The sequence below is a fragment of the Pezoporus flaviventris genome, unplaced genomic scaffold (genome assembly GCF_033815535.1).
Source record: "Pezoporus flaviventris isolate CSIRO_AGI_PZ_B2104156 unplaced genomic scaffold, CSIRO_AGI_Pfla_v1 ptg000029l, whole genome shotgun sequence".
In the NCBI taxonomy this organism is placed as follows: Eukaryota; Metazoa; Chordata; class Aves; order Psittaciformes; family Psittacidae; genus Pezoporus; species Pezoporus flaviventris.
In genome coordinates this window covers 11,731,644-11,750,784 of record NW_026892577.1, presented here as the reverse complement: position 1 = coordinate 11,750,784, position 19,141 = coordinate 11,731,644, and the positions used below count along the sequence as shown (strand labels likewise).

The 19,141-nt window shown below is 58.5% G+C and overlaps 1 protein-coding gene across 5 annotated transcripts; it reads right to left on the bottom strand.

The window, feature by feature from the left end:
* Window positions 1–522: 522 nt before the first annotated feature.
* R3HCC1L (R3H domain and coiled-coil containing 1 like) lies at window positions 523–13,226 on the bottom strand. 5 transcript variants are annotated; one of them, XM_061458983.1, is made up of 7 exons: window positions 12,885–13,226; window positions 5,506–6,934; window positions 1,801–1,976; window positions 1,616–1,686; window positions 1,402–1,497; window positions 1,096–1,236; window positions 523–916 (listed from the first exon to the last, which is right to left on the bottom strand). In XM_061458983.1, exons 2-7 carry the CDS (start codon window positions 6,922–6,924, stop codon window positions 861–863), a joined length of 1,959 nt encoding a protein of 652 aa, XP_061314967.1. In that variant the 5' UTR covers window positions 6,925–6,934; window positions 12,885–13,226; the 3' UTR covers window positions 523–860. The 5 variants fall into 5 exon arrangements, with proteins under 5 accessions (XP_061314967.1, XP_061314964.1, XP_061314968.1 ...); XM_061458980.1 differs by lacking the exon at window positions 12,885–13,226 and adding an exon at window positions 12,353–12,405 and having other exon boundaries at window positions 5,506–6,938; XM_061458984.1 differs by lacking the exon at window positions 12,885–13,226 and adding an exon at window positions 12,353–12,405.
* Window positions 13,227–19,141: the final 5,915 nt, after the last annotated feature.

Here is a 19,141-nt window from a genome sequence, read left to right as displayed (position 1 = left end):
GAAAACACAGACCATGGGCAGGAGTGGAGGAAAAGCAGCATCCCCATCCTCACCTGCTGCAAAGGGCATGGGAACTTCACAAACTTTGGCCCCAAGAGTGTGGGTGGGCTACAGGCCAGGACTGCTGGGGCACACAGGGATGGTCTTTGGGTACTGAGAGATGATGCCAAGCAGGTCCCAGCCACTTGCCTGCACCCCCGCCCCAGGGCAGGGCAGGAAGCCCCCAGCTCACCAGTGCCGGCAGCGCAGCCACATCACAGCCCTGAGCGGGGCCGGGAACGCAGCCCTGCCCATGCACCAACAAGGGCCCTGCTGTTCAGGCTCTGCGGAAGTACACAGGGACCCTGCCAGCACATTCCTGCTGCTGCCCTGCCTGACCCCTCCTGCCTGCACCTCACCCCCCCCCCCACCCCGCCAGGACACCCATCCCCATGGCAGCATGGACAACGTGCGGCAGCCCCCAGCATGCACACCCTGCCCTGGCACGCAGGGGTACGGAGAGACACAGCCCAGCCAGGCAAATAAAATAGATGGTATTTATTAGCAAAATAAAGGACAAACTCTCACTCAAAGGCCCTGCCAGGTGGCCAGGGCCGCCCCACACAACCCCATGCTGCTGCTTCCAGTGCTAAAGGCAGGTCCTGCTCTGGGCAGGATGGGCTGCACTGCCCAATGGGAGACAGCATCCACGAGGCACCAACCAGCCTGCACGCATCCTGCTCATCCCTTTCAGTGGAGCAGATTTTTGGATGCAGCGCAGGATCCGTCCCAGCTCTGAGATGCAGGGTGCCCTGCCTGCCTACAGAGGGGCCTGGCACCCAGTGGGGTTGCCAGTGGGGCTGAAGGTGCAGCCTCCCAGCTCAGTCTCGGCCCTCCCACGCATCCTCCCGCTGCTTGTTCTCCAGGCGCTTCCTCTCTGCAGAGACAAGAGGAGGGTCAACCCCATATCCCCATCACCACACAGGTACTCACTCCATGGAGGTGGCTGTAGCCCACCCTGGGGCAGCCCCCTCCCACCCAGCACCCTGTGAGAAAGCATACCCATGAGCAGGGTTGTCCCCCCACCACAGCCTCCCTGGGCAATCCAAATCTCACCCTGGGCTTCTTGCAGCTTCCTCCGCTCAGCGTCTCGCTGGGCTGGTGTCTGCTTGCTGCGTACTCCCAAGGCACCGATCACCAGCCGTCTGGCCAGGGCTGCTGATGTTTCAGGGCGCTCCTTGGCTGGCTGCAGGAATTCTGGGTGAGCAGAGATGGGGGACATCAGTAAGAGCATCCCAGGAGGATGCAGCACTTATGTGCTGTGGAGCTATGCAAGCTGCCCTGTCCCTCCCTGGTTATTGGGATGAAGATGCTGTAGCATAAGCACCATAGCACAAGCCAGCATGGGGAGGTACCACTCACCAGCGTATGCCCTGGCTTTGGCTTTAGAGGCACGGGTACCCTGGGACAGTGGACGTGTCTTCACCATCAGATGCTTGGTGCTGAGGGCATCGCGTGCTGCAGGGAGAGAGTAGTGGTGTCCATGTGTGAGGCCAGCCGCATGCCCACCATCTGGCCGTGGGAGAGGCAGGGATGCCTCCCGTCTGCCCATCCCCTGATGAACAGGGAGCAGTACCTGTTATGGGGCTGGAGAAGACACCCAGGGCATGTGTATCATCCACCCACTTAATATCAAAGCCTTTTTTCCTGCCGGAGAGAGGGAAGCTCAGCAAGGCATCAGCACTGAGTGGGCAGGGGTCTGAAGCAGAGCCCAGGTAGGGGACCCCAGTGCCGGTGACAGAGTATTGCAGGCAGACTCACTGATAGCTGCAGAAGACACGCATCAGGTCCTCAGTGCGGAAATCCGAGGGGAAGTCATAGATCTCGATGACATGGGGCAGCTCATCATCGCTGATGTCCGGTGCAGCAGGCTCAGCCCCATAGTAGTCAAAGCGGGGTGACTGCTGGCTCTCCCGCCTCTTCTCACCCCCTGAGAGCTGCAGGGGTGGGAGAGGCACAGCACTGAGCAACCCCTGCCCACCTGCCCCATGCCAGCTCCCAACCCATGGCAAGTGCTCCCTGGGAAGTAGTTCTGCTCCACAGCCCACCCCAACACTACAGATGGATTCATGGCATCGAGATATCAGGAGTTATTGACTGGAGTTCGCATGCTATGCACTTGCTTTTCCCATTACCAGCATCCCTCCACTTGCTGCGCTCTGCAATCCCACCAGAGACACAGTAGGAATGGCACCAGTGTGTGCACCCCCAAGTACAACCCTCCTTCTGCAGGACCCAAAATACATTTGGGGAACCACAAGGAGTAGGACAGCAAGGCCAGGAGGAAAGACTGATGTTTGCCTGCCATGCGGGAGCACTGGGCTTGGCATGCCCCTGCTGCAGCACATGCACTGGAGCAGCCCATCAGCACCCCAGCTGCCAATGTGGAAAAGCCGGCGCTCTCTGGAGGAGCAAGTTCTGGTGGTTAATCACCTGCACAGCTAAAATTTATGCCGTATTCCTCATTTGAATTTGTCAGTCTCTGCTTCCCAGCCGGCAGATCTTGTTCTGTGTCTCTGTTGGATTAAAGAGCCCTGAGTCCCCAGTCTCCTCCCCATGATGGAACTTACTCATGCTAATCAAGTTCCTTCTCAATCTTCTTCCTGATAAGCGAAACAGTTTGTGCGCCTTTAGTATCTCACAGTGGGGCACTTCCTCCAACCCTAAAAGACGATGGCTGTACACTTTGTTACTTCTCCCGTTTTTCATGGGCAGCAGTGTCCCACTCCCATGACATGGGGCTGCAGCTGCCCCCTACTCCCCTCTGCCCAACAGCATCGTTGCCAGTATGCCCCCCTGCACCACTCTCTGCCCAGTGAGCTACCATGCATCACTTCCTGCACTCCTCTTTCCAAACTGCACCCTGCCAATGGTAAAGGGTGCTGCAGCTGAGACATTGGGCCAGGGACAGCCCAAAGGCATCAGAGGCTCCCCCGTCCTCCCTGGAGCATGGCGCTATGGACCAGATACATAACTCAGCCAGGTTCCCAGCCTGATCCCCCAAGCGATCGTAGCAGAACACACCGTGGCTGGAAGAGTCCATAAATCCCAGCCAGCTCAGTCAATAAAAAGTGCTCATTCCGACAATTTTATGGGGAAGATGGATTCACAGCAGGTGAGGGGGAGCTGCTGGGGCGGCTGGATGCTGGCGGAGGGTAGAGCTGAGTGATGGAGCTCACGGGACAAGCCAGCACTGCTGGCAGAGCCGCCTGCCCTGCCACCATCACCCTTTAACCAAGCGCACCCCTGCTGCTCAGGAAAGCGAAGGAGCCATCCCCGGGCAGGATGAAGCCCTGCGGTGCCGCCTGAGGGAGCAGAGTGCTCGGGGAGTGCCAGGCGCAGGGAAGATTAGAGAGAGGGAGCACAGAGTGCCAGAGCGGTCCTTGACCTTCACAAATCACAGAGTGTGGTGGGGCAGCAAGGACAGGATCCGTCTGGCTGCAGGCTCAGCTGTGCAGCTGGCACGGCTCAACAGGTCCCCCCTGCACTGCCAGCCCAGGCACACAGCATGCCCAGAGCACCCCAGCCATGGGGCAGGGCTGGGAGCAGGAGCTGGCATATGGCTGATGGATGGAGAGGGGGACAGCAGAGACAGGCACCATGGAAAACAAAGCCTTCACATCACACCTTGCTGCTCGCTAAAGACAGACCCTCACCAGAGCACGTTAGAGGGGTCTGTGGCTGCTTCCTTACACTCCCTCCTACTTCCTGAGAGTGCACCTCCAGAGCTGGAGGGAAGGTGTGTGCTGACACTCACACACCATGGCCCCGGCATACGTACACCATGGTCCCCACCTCGCTGCACTGGCTCGTGGAGAGTCCTCCAAACCTGCACAGAAATGGTCACAGTGCTTAATTATCCTCTGTGCTCGAACTGATTTCTGCTCTGAATTTGTCTGGTTTAAGCTTCCAGCCAATGGATCTCGCTATGGTGTTTTTTCCTGCTAGATTAAAGAGCCTTCCACTATCAGAAATCTCTCCTCCATGCAGAACGTCATAAATCTTGCTCTCTGCCAGCTATCTGCATCGCATAAGGATTCAGTTACGAGGAAGAACATTACTAATTTTCCTGTGCTTTTTGTTAATTAACAACAGCTGCCTCACCCCCAGAGCCTGTGCCCCACCTCAGCAGCCACATTTGCCTGCCGAGAGCTCAGAGGGCTCCAGAAGCACCACACTCAGCACAAGAACCTGCAGGGGTGAAGATGAGAAGTTTTAATCAATAAACCCCCTTTTCAGGTTCCTATTTACCCATTTGGGGAAGCTCCCTGGAAAGCTCAAGCTTCGCTCAAAGCTAACGTGGATACTCCAGAACTCCTTGGAGCCAGCACCCGTGCTGCACAGCACAACCTTGCCCACAGCAACCTATGGCTGCACCATAACATGGGCCCTCCCAGGGCCAGGCAGCTACTCAGCTGCATCCAAGGACAGAGCCGTGCCCACCGTGCCATCCCATGGAAAGCCAGTGCCCGCACCACATGTGCCCTCAGAGCAGCAGCACTGTATCCCTTGCACCAGTGCTCACCATGACCTCCCTGCTGGGGCCGCAGCAGGGGGGAACACAGTCAGGCAGGGATGGGGGTACTCACACCCTCCCACAGTCTCCGTCCAAGCAGTCCCAGAGGCAAGCCCCATGTGCCCCACACCCAGCCCCATGCTGGGCTCAGAGAGGGCAGAGAAGCCAGAGCACAGCCCCATGGATAAGGTGGGTACCAGCACCCTTTGGTAAAGACGCTGTCATCAGGCACCATGAACTACTTCACACCCTGCTTCCAGCCCAGGGTGGACAGACACTGGAGGTACCAATATTAGCGCTGTTTGTTAGTTTGGGCACGTTAATGCCGTTCAGAAAATTACCATGTTGATGCTACTGATTTAAAATGCAATAAGGGATATCCAGCCTCGCTGCAGAGGCTTAGCCTTCCTCACGAGCAGCAGGAAAAGAGAGTAGGTCTTGGTGCTAAGCAGCTAATTGTAGTAAATCCAGCTGCACGCGTGCAGGAGGGTATGGTAATGAGTCACAGCTGATTGAGAAGATGTGGTTTCGAGGAAACGTCCCGTTGCTATTTCAATGGGAGCCCATACATCTCAGCCCATTTCTTTATCACCAGCCCTGGTTTCACAAGGGTGCAGTTGCAATTTACAGTGCTTAAGCAGCTTTTACTGGGTGCACTTTATGTACTGTAAAAGGGAAGATCTTCCCAAGCCTTCACCAGCACTGGGGGACAGGATGGGAACCAGCCAGGGGTGTGAAGGTGGAGATCTGCAGGCAGCTCGTGCCCTTAGTAAGAGCTGACGGTACTGCAGACAGTACATCCAGGCTGGCCGTATGCCCTGGGTGCAGCCTGCCCCGCCATGCAACCACCTGGGAGGGCACAGGGACAACTGTCCCCCTCAGACCCCTGTCCCCACAGCAGCAGCCACCATCCCTGCAAACCCCCACGGGTGCTGGCTTGCAGGACATACCTCCTCCAGCAGGCGCGGGTCCAGGCAGTCTCCATCATCATTGAATAGCATGTCCCAACTCTGCTCCGCACCCAGGCTGGCCTGGTTTGGGGTTCTGGCACTGGTGCTGGTCTGCTCTTCCTTTGGGGAGCTGCTACGGAGACCTCTCTCCTCCTCCTTGGTCTCCTGGCTGCACTGGTGCTGCTGTGGCAAGCCTGCATCCTCATCTGCCCCCGCTGGCTCCTCAGCCCAGGCCGCAGGCAAGAGTTCCTCTACACCATGGCACAGCAGCTCCAGGGGCGCTGGGGGCTCCCAGCTCTCTGAGGGTGCCCCATCCCATGATCCACTCGCCAGCTCCTCCCTAGCACCCAGCCAGCCACTCTCAGCCCCAGTGCTGCTGTCTGTGCAGGCAGAACGGTTGCCTGCTCCCACCGCAGCAGGCACTGGGTCTCCCTCCCCACTGGGATGCCCAGCACATGCACTGCTCTCTTCCTTGCCAGGTGGAAGCCAGGATGGGCTGCCCATGCCCTGCCCCAGGGTGCTCTTCCCTGGGAGCACTGGAGCATCATCCATGCCACCCCCTGAGCGCTCAGGTTCGCAGCTGACTTCCGGTGCACCCAAGGCACACTCTGCCATTCCTCCCCACCTCTCCTCATCCTCTGGCACCCCAGTGGCACAGCCCTCACTCTGACCTGCCTGAAGAGAACCCCCACACTCCCTCTCCTCCTCCTGGGCTTTTGGACCCACTGCCTCCCATGCCAGCCTGTGCATACTGCCCAGGTCACCCAGCCCTGCTGGCTGCAGGACATCCTCTCCCAGGCTCTGGGAGACATCTCTAGCTGGTCCTGGGGGCATCTCTGACACACCACTTGGCCCTATCTGACATGCTGGCATTGGGCTAGTAGAAGGAATTGAGCTAGTGGGGTCACCCCCCATCTTGGGGATAGCCTCCACTGCCCCAGGCTTAGCACTCAGCGTGGATGGAGGGTCAGGCTGAGTCCTCATCATCTGCCGGCCGTGGCTGACCCCCCCAAGTCCTTCACCGTGGGATGCTTTGTCCTGGGCAACAGCCAGATCGAGGCACGGCTCCCGTATGCTGGGTGATGCTCTTAGGCTCTCTGGTGCAATGGGGCAGTTGCCTCCCAGCCTCGAGCTGTGGCCAGCAGAGGCTGTCCGTGGCTCCTTTGGGCCAGCATCCCCCTTGTTCTCCCTCCTCGCCACTCTGCCCGCCTGTGTCCTGGCACGAGGGCTTCGCCTCTGCCCCTCACCGCTGGCCTGGCAAGTGTCCTGCACCAGGCGGTGGTTCTCAGGCTCCCGGCGCTGCCCGCCTGGTGTACTGCCTGCTGCTTGCACTGCTCTCTCCCGCCGTGCTTTGGGCACATAAAGGGCCATGTCGGGCTTCCTGCGGCGCGGCCGGCTGCCCTCAGCTTCCTGCTGCATGGTGCCACTGCTGCCTGCCAAGGAGATACAGTGTCACTGCCCTGACTGCGCCCAGCAGCCACCGGGCAGCTCCTGCACGGGTCAGTAGGTTGGGGTCCCAGCCTGGCAACCACCCTCACTCCAACAGCAGTTGGCACACAGCAATGGACAGCAGAGCCCCAACACTGCACCCACCACAGCAGGTCTACAGATGGGGTCTGGCACTTGGAGTACTCTGCAGCCCTACAGCCTTTGGTGGGGTTTACCAGGCTTGGGTGAAGCAGGGAAACCCTCCCAGTATCACTGGGATGCCTGCTCCGCTTTGGTAGCTGCTGCCTGGAACCCCTGAGCCCCAGGGGCCAGCATCCACAGCTGAAGCAGGACACACAGCCCTTGCACCATTCATGCATCAAAATCTGTGGAGAAGCTGGTGGCAGCCACAGAGCACCATAAACACAGCTCCAGCCCAGGACCAGGGCTGCCACCCCAGCACGCCACAGCCCTGCTGCCCTGGCCTGGCAGAGATTTATTTTTCATCATCTTTGGCAGAAGCAGGCATGCCACAAGCTGCCAGGCCCCCTGTCCCTATAAATATGCATCAGACAGAGTTTACGGAGATGGATGGCGTGGGGGGCTGCGCTGCGGTTGAGGGGAAGGCAGAGCGGGGCTGGGCTGGGGCCCCGTGATTAATCACTGCCCACTCCATTTAGGGGGATTCATCACAGTCCACTGTCAGGTAAATCACTGGAAAAACACCTCTTCAGTAATTAATGTGAAGTGACGGATGGACAGCCCCCAGGCCCATTAATCTAGACCATCAGCGCCGACCAAGATTATGAATGTCAGGATGCATAAACTGCCGGCGGATCAATAGGGCCAGGAACCCATCCAAGGCTTTCATTTCCGAGGCACCTCCGGTACATTAGCCTCCCCTGCACGCAGCCCCCGACCAAGGCGCAAATGCTCCCCGTGGCCCTCACCGACAGCCAGCAGCGGTGCCAGGAAGGCGAGGGGAGGCCAACCACTGGCTGGAAAGTGGCCGGGGCAGCCCGTGCCACACGGCATCATCCCATCCTCCTGACAGAAGGGTGGACAGGCAGCTCCCTCAGCCTGATGGATGGATGGATGGATGGGTCTTTCACAGCTCTCTGGAAACCACTGGCAAACCGGGGCAGGGCAGTGCTCCCCATCATCACCGTGGCATCCGTGCCTGCGCCTCGTGCCCGTGCACTCCTGCCCACCTCTATGGCACAAGGCGCAGGCACGGGTGCCGCAGGGACGCTGGACACAGTCCCAGGGCTGCCCCAATCATTTTTCTGTCTCCGCAGCTCTTGTCATTTTTCCCCCTCTTTGATACACTAATTTTGCTGGCAGAACGATCCACTTTATCGACCGCGAGAAAGGAACGTATCCTACAAACCCTCCAAGGTCTGGATTAGTCATTTTTCAAGACCGAGGTATTATACATTTTCTCACTGAGCGGCAGCCCGGGTGCAGGAGAAGAGGGGGCACCAGCAGACCCCTGGCACCACTATTTCCAACCACACAGAGCTTCCAACTGCACTGAAGCACGTTCTGCTAAAGGACTTTTCCCAGCCAAGCCCATGGGATATCACCAAACAGCTTGGGGAGAGGAACACTTATCCCCCCAAGCTCTGCTTCCCGAGAATTTCCAGCACAGGGAGCAGCCAGGAGCAGCATTGCTCCACGCACATCCCAAGTCACCTCCAAGAAGAGCCTTTGCATGCAGGATTTATGGGCTCCTCGAAAGTTTGCCATTCACCTTGCCTCACCCTCCAAAAGCAGATGGTGCACCATTAGCCAGACGGCTGGTGCTGGGAACATCCTCTCCCTCTGCAGCTTTGCCTCTGCCTGCCGCTTGCTGAGGGGGAAGAGCCGCATCCCGCATCTCACATCCCTGGGAGAAGCACAGGAAGGTGGTGGCTGGCCCACATGGTAAACAAGTGCTGCAGCACTTTGTTTCCTCCCCATAGGGCAGCACAGCTCCTGCCCCCAGCCTATTACACACTTCATCGACGCCACAGCCACACATCGGCACTGACTGATTACACGCTCCAGGAGGCAGAGCAACAAGCCCTGGCTTCGGGTCTCATTCACACTACCCTGGAGAGGGCAACCCTGCTGCGTCCAGACTCTGGGACCAAGCTCACCCTGCAAAGCCAGGTGGCAATGGTCAGCACAGCCCCAAAAGGGCTCATGATGCCCTGAGTGCTGCCCTGCTTTTTGAAGCCAGCTAGCAAAACAGCTGGCTGGCATCACAGCACTAAGCAGGTAAAAGCATGCCATGGTACCACAGCAAAAGTGGTGGTGGGAGAGCTGCCCAGCTGCCTGGCACACAATGCCCACCAGTCCAGCACAACACATCCCCTGGTGTGGCCAGGGGATGCTGGAGCATCAGCCAGAAGGTGGTCAGAGCTCCTTACAGGCACAGGCTCCCTTCACAACATCCCCAGGACTATGCGGCTCATGGGAAGCTTGTGGCATGAGTTTGTGAGGCCTCAGAGCAGCTGCTCAGGCAATGTGCCAGCCTGCCTTTCTCCTCTAGTGACCATCTGCAGCACAGACAGGCAGCGTTTTCTCCCTGATTTCTCACCCCTTCCGGTCCAGGGAAGGACCCCACAAACAAGACAGGGCTGACCACATCACAGACCGGACTGCCCAGCGCATCGCCAATCCTCCATCATCTGCATCCCTGCCCAGCAGGTGAGGACACCTACACCACAGCTCCAGTGGCAAAGCCAGGGCCTCTGCCACTAGCAAAGATGCCGGCCACAGTCCCGCTTGGGGAAGCTGGGAACAGGCACGGATGCTGGGCTGCAGGGCTCACCTGGAGCGTGCCAGTTCCCAGAAAAGTTTCGGTGCCACCCAGCGCCCTCCCAGCAGGCTGCTGCATTTCCTGGCAGGGAGCTGTATTTTTAGCCTTCGAGGTTTCTAATTCCACTCAATCCATACTCCCATCAATAGAGCAGATAACCTTAAAGCCTTGACAGTGAACAGGGATGGCAGCATGGGACAGGGAGCCTTGGGGGACCTGCGTGCAGCCTCGGCACGCAGCTTGCGCACCTGCAATGTCACTCTTTACAGCCTGACACAGATTGGGCTCTTTGGAGGGGGGAAAAATAAATAAACACAAGAACAGGACCAATAAAAAAGGTAAGTACAAGGAGATTCTAAACAACCCTGCAGAGGAAGCCGCCACTCGCAGGGCGCATCCCATGCCAGGCACGTGCCTTGGCACACTCGCTGACTGCACAACACCGGTGCCCAGCAGCCTGGGTAAGGACTGTCTGGGGTTTTGGCTACCTGCACCTCTCCTGCTCCCAACAGATACACAGCCCAGCCCGCCTGGCTCACACAGCAAGCAACAGGGCCAGGGAAGGGCCTGGGTACCTGGCAGGGAAAGGCAGAGAAAAGGAAAGAGCACAGTGCTGCCAGCACAAGGCAAGGCAAAGCACTTCAAGGAGCAGAGAGATGCATCCTGTCCAATGCCTGCCCACAGCTCCAGGGGCTTTAAGACAGCCCTGTCCCCTGCTGCCAGGAGAAAGATGTTCTCAAGCAGCTGGAGCAAACACTGGCTATGGGAGGAGGCAGCAAAGGCATCAAAGGTACAAAGGAAAAAGATTTCAGTCGTGCCTTTCATTTTCAATGCTCTTAGGAGATACCTGGGCAAGAGGAGGGTGAACAGTTTCAGACAGGAGGAGGATTTGTAAGTCACTAGAGTCCGCTCACAGCTGCAGGAGAGAAAAGGGACAAAAAACCAGCAGGAGTTAATAGCTGGAGAGCTAAGTGGAATACAAAGGACTTTACAAATAAACCCAGCAGAATCAGCACAAAAGTGAAAAGATCTATTAATAAACAAGGAGGGAAAGAAAATTAATGATGGCTCAAAAATAAAGATGACTCAAAAGGGCAAAATTACTGTTTTTAACCAGAAAATTGCAAATGAGGCAGAGGCCTCGCAAAAACAGCTGCAGGGAAAGCAAAAACAGCATCTCCACATAGACACGATCACCTGGCCAGTGTGGCGGTGCCAAGATGAACCCATGGACCCATCAACACATACGTGGTGACAGGAAGAAACCAGGGCCCTTGTGACAGGCAGCGCAAACCAGGCACTGATTTTCTGTGTGAGAAAGAGTAATAAACCTGGAGCCAGTTCAGGATAAACCCTGTGCCCATCCCTAGCACAGAACACAACGGGCAGAGGAAGGAGCCTGCACACTCACTGCGATGGGCACCTGGATAAAGGACATTGGCTTGCCCAGCAGAAGGAATTTCAGAAGAATTACTGGACAAAGCTTTTGGACAAGGCAAGCAAGGTGCATTTCAGCTGAACTTCACGGTATTGTTCTATACCATCTCCCAAGCTTTCACTTGAATAGTGAAATGTAATTCAATTTGCAGAGGGTACTGACCAGAGAGGTGTTGCAAACATTGGCCAGAATAGGGAAATCATTCAAAGGATCTGAGAAATGTAGGAAATGCAGGTAGGAAACAAACTGAGACCCAGTCTGGGAAAATTAAGGTAAAATAACCCAAGGCAGCCACTTGGTGGGCAGGAACGGCCTGAAAAGCAAAGCCCAGAGCACTGTGGTGCACTCAAAAAGCAGGTGGCTGGGATGACCACCTCAAAATGTGCAAGGGGCAGAAGCTGGGCACCAGTATTACACCATGGGCCAGGCCAGGGCTGCAACAGCCCCAGAGCGGGCTGCACGCAGAGCTGTGTGAAGAATGGAGGGGATGCCGAGGGCAGGCAGCTGTGAAAAACAGCGTCCAGAACCTGGGAGCACTGGGCACATGTTTTATGAGGCATGGGAGCCCGGCACACCAAGCACCTGGGGACGTTATATAACTCCTGTGCCCTCAAGGCTGTCCCTGCCAGCATCATTCAGTGACTCAATAAGCTGGGGAGAGTTTTGGGGTGTGCAATGTGCTGTTATCTGGGTGCTCCAGAGGCTGTGTGCCAGAGGCGAGTGGGACCAGCCTAGGCCATGGCGAGGGGGTCAGGGCTGAGACACGGAGTGAGGGTTGGGGCTGGGACAGGGAATACGAGTCAGAGCTGGGACGCGGGGTGGGGACTGGGGCAGGGAACAAGGGCTGGGGCCGGGAACAGAGGCTGGGACAAGGAATAGGGCTCAGGGCTGACACAGGGAATAGGGGCTGGGGCTGGGACAGTGGATGGGAGTCATGGCTGGGACGTGGGGTGGAGGCTGGAACAGAGAATAGAGGTGGGGGCTGGGACACTGGGGTGAGGGACAGGGCTGGGGTAGGGAGGGGAGAGCGGGGCAGGGGCACAGTGTGCAGCCCTGGCACCGGGCAGGGCGCGCACCGCGGGCTGCTGTGCCCCTGTCCCGAGCTCCCTGCCGAGCCGAGCCGAGCCGAGCCGGACCGGACCGGGCCGTGCCGCCTGCCAGGCCGCCGCCGTTACCAGTGGCCGCGCCAGGTCCCCCGCCGCTCCGCGCCGCCGCCACCGCTTCCGCCGCGCCGAGCCCGCCCCGCCGCGGGGAGCGCCGGGACCTGTAGTGCAGCACCGGCACTCGCCCCGCGCCCCGGGCGGCCGCTCCTTCCCGGCTGGGCAGCCCCCGTGGCTCCCCCGGCCACGCTGGCATCGCCGTGTCCCACCCGGTCCTCTGCGCATCCCCGGAACTGGGACCACCGCGGGCATCCCCGGGGCCACCGCGATCCTTCCTGCCCCAGGCACCACCGAGGGGAGGACTCTCCGTGGCTGGGGGGTGGTGGACACGGGGCTGCAGGAGGGAGAGCGACCCCTGCTCCCGCCTGCCCGGGGCACCGGGGAATTGCCAGGGGCTGAGGTCACATCCCGGCGTGCCGGCCGCCCAGACACGCAGCCCGGGGAAGGTGTGTACGCCCGTTCGCTCCGCTTCCTTCCCGGGGTTTGGCGAGGCGCAGCCTGCCTGTGCCCCGCACGTGATGAGCGGGGCCCCTCCACTCTCGCTCACCCGCAGGCAGCTTGGGCAGCGCTGGGAACGTGCCCGTGGCCGGCGCATCCTGCGGCTCCTAATGAAGTGCTGGTGCTGCGGAGCACTGCCGAGCGGGCCTGTACTTACGGGGGAAGGATGGGAGAACAGGGCTGGATTCTCTCACAGGCAGGGCGAGCGCTGGCAGGGGAGAGGGGCGGCTCAGGGGACCCATGCAGGCGTAGGGCTCACTGTCCGTGCAGGCCGATGGCTGCTGCAGCTGCCCTGGTTTGTCTGGTTGATGGACAGAGACAGGGACAGGGTCTCAGCCCCTCCTTCCCCTCCCAGGACCTGCTTCCTAACAAGCCAAAGCTCTCCAATGCAACTCCCAAGCAACTGCTTCCCAGGCAGCCTCATACTATAGGTGAGGCAGGGGTGATGCCCCATAGCATGCACACTGCCTGGTATGGTGGGATGCAAGGCTGGTGCCCAGGCAGCTGAGGAGCTGAGGGACCAGGGACCTGCCTCCCTGTCAAGGTGTCACTGAGGCACTGCATGGTGTATCAGTGCATGGGGTTGTGCCAAACATTTTACCCCTCCTTGGGTGCAGCTACAGGGTTGAGACTGCTGATGCCTGAGATCTCAGATGCCCTGAAGTACTCTGCTACACTGGGACCAGTACTGAGACCATGGTAGGCCCAGTGGCTCAGACTCAAGTAGATAGGGTCATCCCACCCCGGCTGCATTCCCTGGAGCAGGACAAGGAAGGCTCACATCAGGCAGGGCCACCCAGCGCCCCTTGGGGAGTAGTGCCTGCTCCAGCCCACGGTGCACAGGGGACCATGGTCCCTCTTGCAGGTAATCGATGGCAACAGATTCTGATCGCTTTCATTATTATTATTATTTTCTTATGCATGTGCGCACAGGAGATTTATTACCAGCTATGGAGGCAAAATCAATTATTCATGTTATAAATTAGAAAATGATTTATGCTTGTGGGAGGCCAAGCAGTGTGGAGCCCCTGGCCACGTGGGAGCTGGGTTTGTCTGCAAATGGCATCAGACGCCCCCTGCCAGCACTTCCCCGGGCTTTCTGTCCCTGCCACACAGATGGGGTGCCCCCATCCCATCACAGCCCAGGGTGACCCAGGGATGGTGGCTGGCAGGGAGCGCCCAGCCTCTCCTGCTTTGTCAAGCCAGGTGCCCTCAGACAAAGCCCAAGGAAGGCTGGGGACAGTGGTGGCTTGGTCACTCTGGCCAGTGTGGCAGGATGATGCTCCACAGCAGTTTCCATGGCAGCAGCAATATCGCGGTCCAAGCACTGCGAGGTGTGGGCTGCAGAAGGACCCCCTCTGTTTTTCCACTGGAGACATTCACATGTGTCCTCTCCAGCCCCAGAAGCTGTATCTGTGCTACTGTCTCACACAAAGGTCATGGTGGTACTCTCTAGACTGCTTGCCATGGGGACAAGGACCTATTGCACTGCTGACACCCCCATGCTCCTCAGAAAAGAGGAGAAAGCTGAGGGCAAGGGAGCAGCAGTGTAAAGGCACACCACTAGCACCAACCCCCGAGGCCAGTTACCCCAGACTGGGGCTGCAAGGCTTTGCTTGACTGCGGCCCACCTTCTGTGCTAAGGGGATCTCAGGTGTCCTGGGAGTCTTCCCATTTGTGGAGACCCTATTCCCCAAGGGCGGATGATGTTCTGTACAGAGCAGGGTGGCACTGGGCTCCCAGGGCTGGGGCAGGGGCTAGCTGCTGCTGCCAGGTCTGCCCCCAGACACTCAGCCTGGTGAGAGCTGCAGCACCCCATGGCTCTGCACTGGGGGGCTAGCAGCCCCGTTCTGGCTGCCTTGGCATCCTAAACCTCACTGCCCATGTCACACAGCCAGTGGGAATGAGTGCCAGGACTGGCCGGCCAGTCTCTGCTGATAGCCAGGGCTGCTTTTCCTTCTGAAGAGTTTTGATCTAAAGCTGCTGTGTCTGTGTCTCCCCGGGGACAGCAGAGCGGGCTAGGAGTGCTGCCTGGCTCTCCTTATCTGTTCATCTGCAGCTGCGTCAACTGGGGCCGTGGGGAGGCACAGGCTGAAAGGAACAGCACAGGAGAGAAAGGAGCTGTCAGCGGCCCCAGATCTAGGTCTGATCACAGGCGAGCCATGCATCCAGCTCTTGCTCACGCACATCCAGCTCTGGGAGGATCTCTGGCCCTTGGGATGGGAAGGAGAGGCAGCACAGGGCAACCTCAGCTCTTCACTGGCACCCTGAGCAGCCTTTTCTCTCACAGCCTCTGAGCCTTGAAGCCTCCTCCCAGCACCAGAGAGCCTGTCACCCCCTGCAACCTCCAGGGCTCTGAGGGAGCTGAGAACTTTCTGGCTCAACCCACACATGGGAGTGTCAGAGGCTGCAGGGGTTAGGGTTAGGGCTAATGGCTGCCCCCCACTCCCTGCCAGGCTGTGAGCAGGAGGAGCACTGACAGCCAGGCACAATCCTGGGGCACCCCTGCAGCCACACCAGCCCCCAGCCTTAGGGCCCTCTGGGACTGCACCTTAGGTGCAGAGGAGTCTCTGCTTGCTCTGCTCTGACTGTAAAGCAGGCAGACAACCTGGGGAGGGCAGAGAAATGCCACTGTGGCCTGGGACCCCACTGAGCTGTGGGCACTGGGCATTGCACTGAAATACCAGGCAATAAATGAGCCATGTTCCAGGGCCAAGCATCACCTCAGGTGCCTCACTGCATCCCAGTCCCCAGTCCCAGAGAGCTCAGTGCCACCCCATCCTCATGTGGGCATCCCTCTGATTTATTGCTTCAGAGCAAATGCTTACTGAGTGCTTTTGGCAGAGAAAAGCCCTGGGGAGCTGCAGCAGGCACGCAGAGGCAAGGAGGGAATTGCCCAACTGCTGCAGCGTGTCAGGGGCACCCAGAGCACCCAGAGCCCTGGGTCTCTCCCCTACCCCCGTCCAGGGGACACACTCAGCCCATGGTCTGGGTCTGTGGAGAGCTCAGGGCTAGGATGGATTAGATCTGCTTTGCATTATTGCACCAAACACCTGGGGACTCGGCGCCTCATGACAGTGCTGTATAATGTGGGGAAGCAGCTCGTGGTGCGGGCTGGTGCTGCCGGCGGCTCACAGGCAGGGAGAAGATTGCAGGCTGGTTGTGAAGGGGGAAGCTGAGATCTCTTGCTTCCCGTTTTCCTGCATATCTACAGTGAATAGGCGCAGAAGGCTGCACTTGTGTTCCAGGAATCAATACTGCTCCAGGAATGGCCTGGGTGCTCCTCCCTGCACTCCCTTGGGAGCCTGCCCTTCTCCCTGAGCTACCGCTGTTGCCTCCTTTGAGTTATTGTCTTGAATTCCAGCACTCTCAGCAGGACCATGCAGCAGCGTGGTGTGGCTGGTGACAACCCTGGGACTGGGGATCTTGCTAACCCGAATAGCCTGGCTCCTTCAGGAGATGCAAGGGAATAAGCAAGAGAGACCCTCTGGGTAAGATCCAGGTTTTATCCTGAGTCAAGGTAACGCCGGTTGGCACCGTGTCACAGCCTGCTCCATCGTGACCTATCCTGCCGTGGTCCCTAAGAGGTACCAGGGCACAGTGGCCAGCTCCGGAAAGCGGAGATGCTGCCAGGAGGCTGTTTCTGCCTGGCAGACAGTGCTCAGGGATGCTGCAACTGGAAGCAGCTCCAGATCTTGCCCAGTGCTGGCCATGGCAGTGCCACTGCATCAGGTGACAACTGCTGCTTCATGGGAAGGAATCTGGAAGCTTTCAATAGGCCGTGATTGAATTGATTCATCAATGGGATCTACTTGGAGCTGATCAGTCTTTCATGAGCCCTGGCAGAGGAGGCAGAGCTGGGCAGGCTGGGCATGTCCCTGCCTCCATGAAGTTGCATGGCTCCTCTGAAGCAGCTGGCTGCCCTGAGTGTGTACTGACCCCAAGGGTCCTGACAGCCCCAGATGGCTGCCACCAGTACCCCAGTTGTCCCCATAGCCTGTTTGCTCTTCCCCAGACACGGATACTGCCTGGGATGGCTGCAGCAGAGCCTGCTGTCCCTTCCCTGGTGAGACCCCCTAGCCAGGGAGCAGCAGCAAAGTGCTCCTTTCATTGAGGAACCCCATCGCCCCTGGCTCCATTGCAGTACCGCTGCAGGCACTCCTCAAGCCTCCTGTCCCGGGGCAGGGCAGTACCCTGGATAAGATTGGCACTGGTGCATCTCTGTGTCAGCCACAGCTCCAGGATCACAAGGCAGGACAAGTCCAGCCCAACCCATGGGGTGTGGGGGACTGCCCTCACTCCCCTACCCTGCACCCCAGCAAGGGAAAGCAGGGACAACAGGGACCATGAGGCGGGAGACGAGCACGGGCAGATCCGGTTACAGTCAGCACGGGGCAGAGAGATAGGCAGAGAACAGCAATGCAGCAAAAAGGGCTTTTAGTGATAATAAATAATTAACATTTCTAATGATGTCCCGGCGACAGGAAGAGTCCACGCAGGGACCCGGGGGCACTGCACACGGTGACAGGAGCAGCGGGGGAACTTGCATGGACTGGGGAGGCAGTGCAGAGCCCGGGGCTGTGATGGGAGAGACACGCAGGGCTGGGGGTCCCAGGGCAGGAGCTGGGCACCCCTGAGTGGGCAGCACATAAGGCCCAGCCTTTGCACTCTGCTGCTGCCTATGGTGAGGTAAATGCTGTGATGGGAAATCAAACACGCTTCAGGGTTGACCTGCCCTCTGATCAACTGGAGCCATAAGATAATGCTGCTCCAGGGGTTCTGGTGCCTGGTGAGCACCTGAAATAGACCTAGCTGGCAGGAGGAGGGGACATGGGAAGGGTGCTGGGAGGCAGCAGCTCACTGGGGTCTGCTGGGATGGGTGGCAGTCACCACAGCACTGCCAACCCTGGCACAAAATTCCCCAGACTGGGAGCTTTCCAGGCACAGGGAGCAGTGAGCTGGCCTGGGATGCAGGACCAGGGCAGGCAGGGGTTCATGGGCAAGGCAGGTCAGGCACTGCAGGACAGTGACAGGAAGAGGACAGCAGGGAGAACAGGGACCAAGGAAGGAGGCCTCTGAGTGTGGGAGTCCATCGCTGTGAGCCACCACACCATGGGCATTCAGTCATGGGAGAGGGAAAAGCAGTCGTAGGAGGAACAAGGGGAGGCATTTTTGGCAGCGCTGGCAACTTGCTTGTGGCCCTGCATAGGCACCAGGGAACCTGCCTGTGCTGGAGCCAGTCTGGGAGAGGAGCAGGGACACCACAGGGGATGGCAGGGCCCAAGGAACCCATGATGGGAGGACAGCGGCTCATGCCCAGCACTGCGCAGGCTGCAGGGGAACAGAGCACTCACTATAAATACATCAGCGGGGTAAACGCCAGGGAGGAGGAGAAGAGCTATTTCAGCTAAAAGACAATGTTAGCACAGGAGTGACTGGGGATAAGTTATCCATGAATATATTTAGGGTGGAAATTAGACCCCCAGAGCAGGAAGGTCCCAGCACAATCTCTCCAGAGAAGGAAGCAGGGCCGGGCAGGAGCTGGGGTCGATGACTGAGGGATTCTGTAGCAGTGACAGCACGTGCCCACTTCTAGTGTCAAAAAGCAGCAAGGGTGGCTGGTGCAGCCCGCCTGGCTGTGCTGGTGGGTGCAACGAGCAGCAGCATGTAGAGCAGCATGCGTGGTAGGGTGCATGTGCAGCACTGCATGCATTTGTGAGTGCAGATGTGTGTGTGTGCACGGGCTGTGAGCACATTTTGTCAGTGCACTGCATGCTTACACACGTGTGTGCAGACAGGGCAGGTGCACACAGACTATTGCATGTGTGCATGTAGGTGCATGTGAGCGTGCTGGCAGTGTGTGTGTAGCTGTCTCGGCCTTCACAATGCTCTAGAAAGAGGAACAGCCCCAGTGATGTATTCTGGAAGTTAGTGCTTTGAGTCAGCACTGCTGTGCTTACCTGCGCCCAGTTTGTGTTGCGCCATCTGGAATGTGCTGGAGGAGACAGACTGGGAGCTCCATGAATCCAGCTGATCCTGGGCAGGTTCCTGTCCTGCAGAGAGTCCCCCAGCTCACAGAGCAGTGCTGTCCCTGTGAGGGCCATGGGGGTCACCTGGCATTACCACCCCACAGGCTCACCCTGGCTGGCCAGAGCACTTGGCACTGCCAGCTACCAGCCCTGTGCCACACCTCTGCCCATTGCAATGCAAGGAAAGGTCCCCAGCATCCTGCTCCCTTCTATCTAGAGAGATTCCACCTTGGCCTTGGCAGATGAGTCACCAGGCACAAGGATGCAGTTTCAGGGC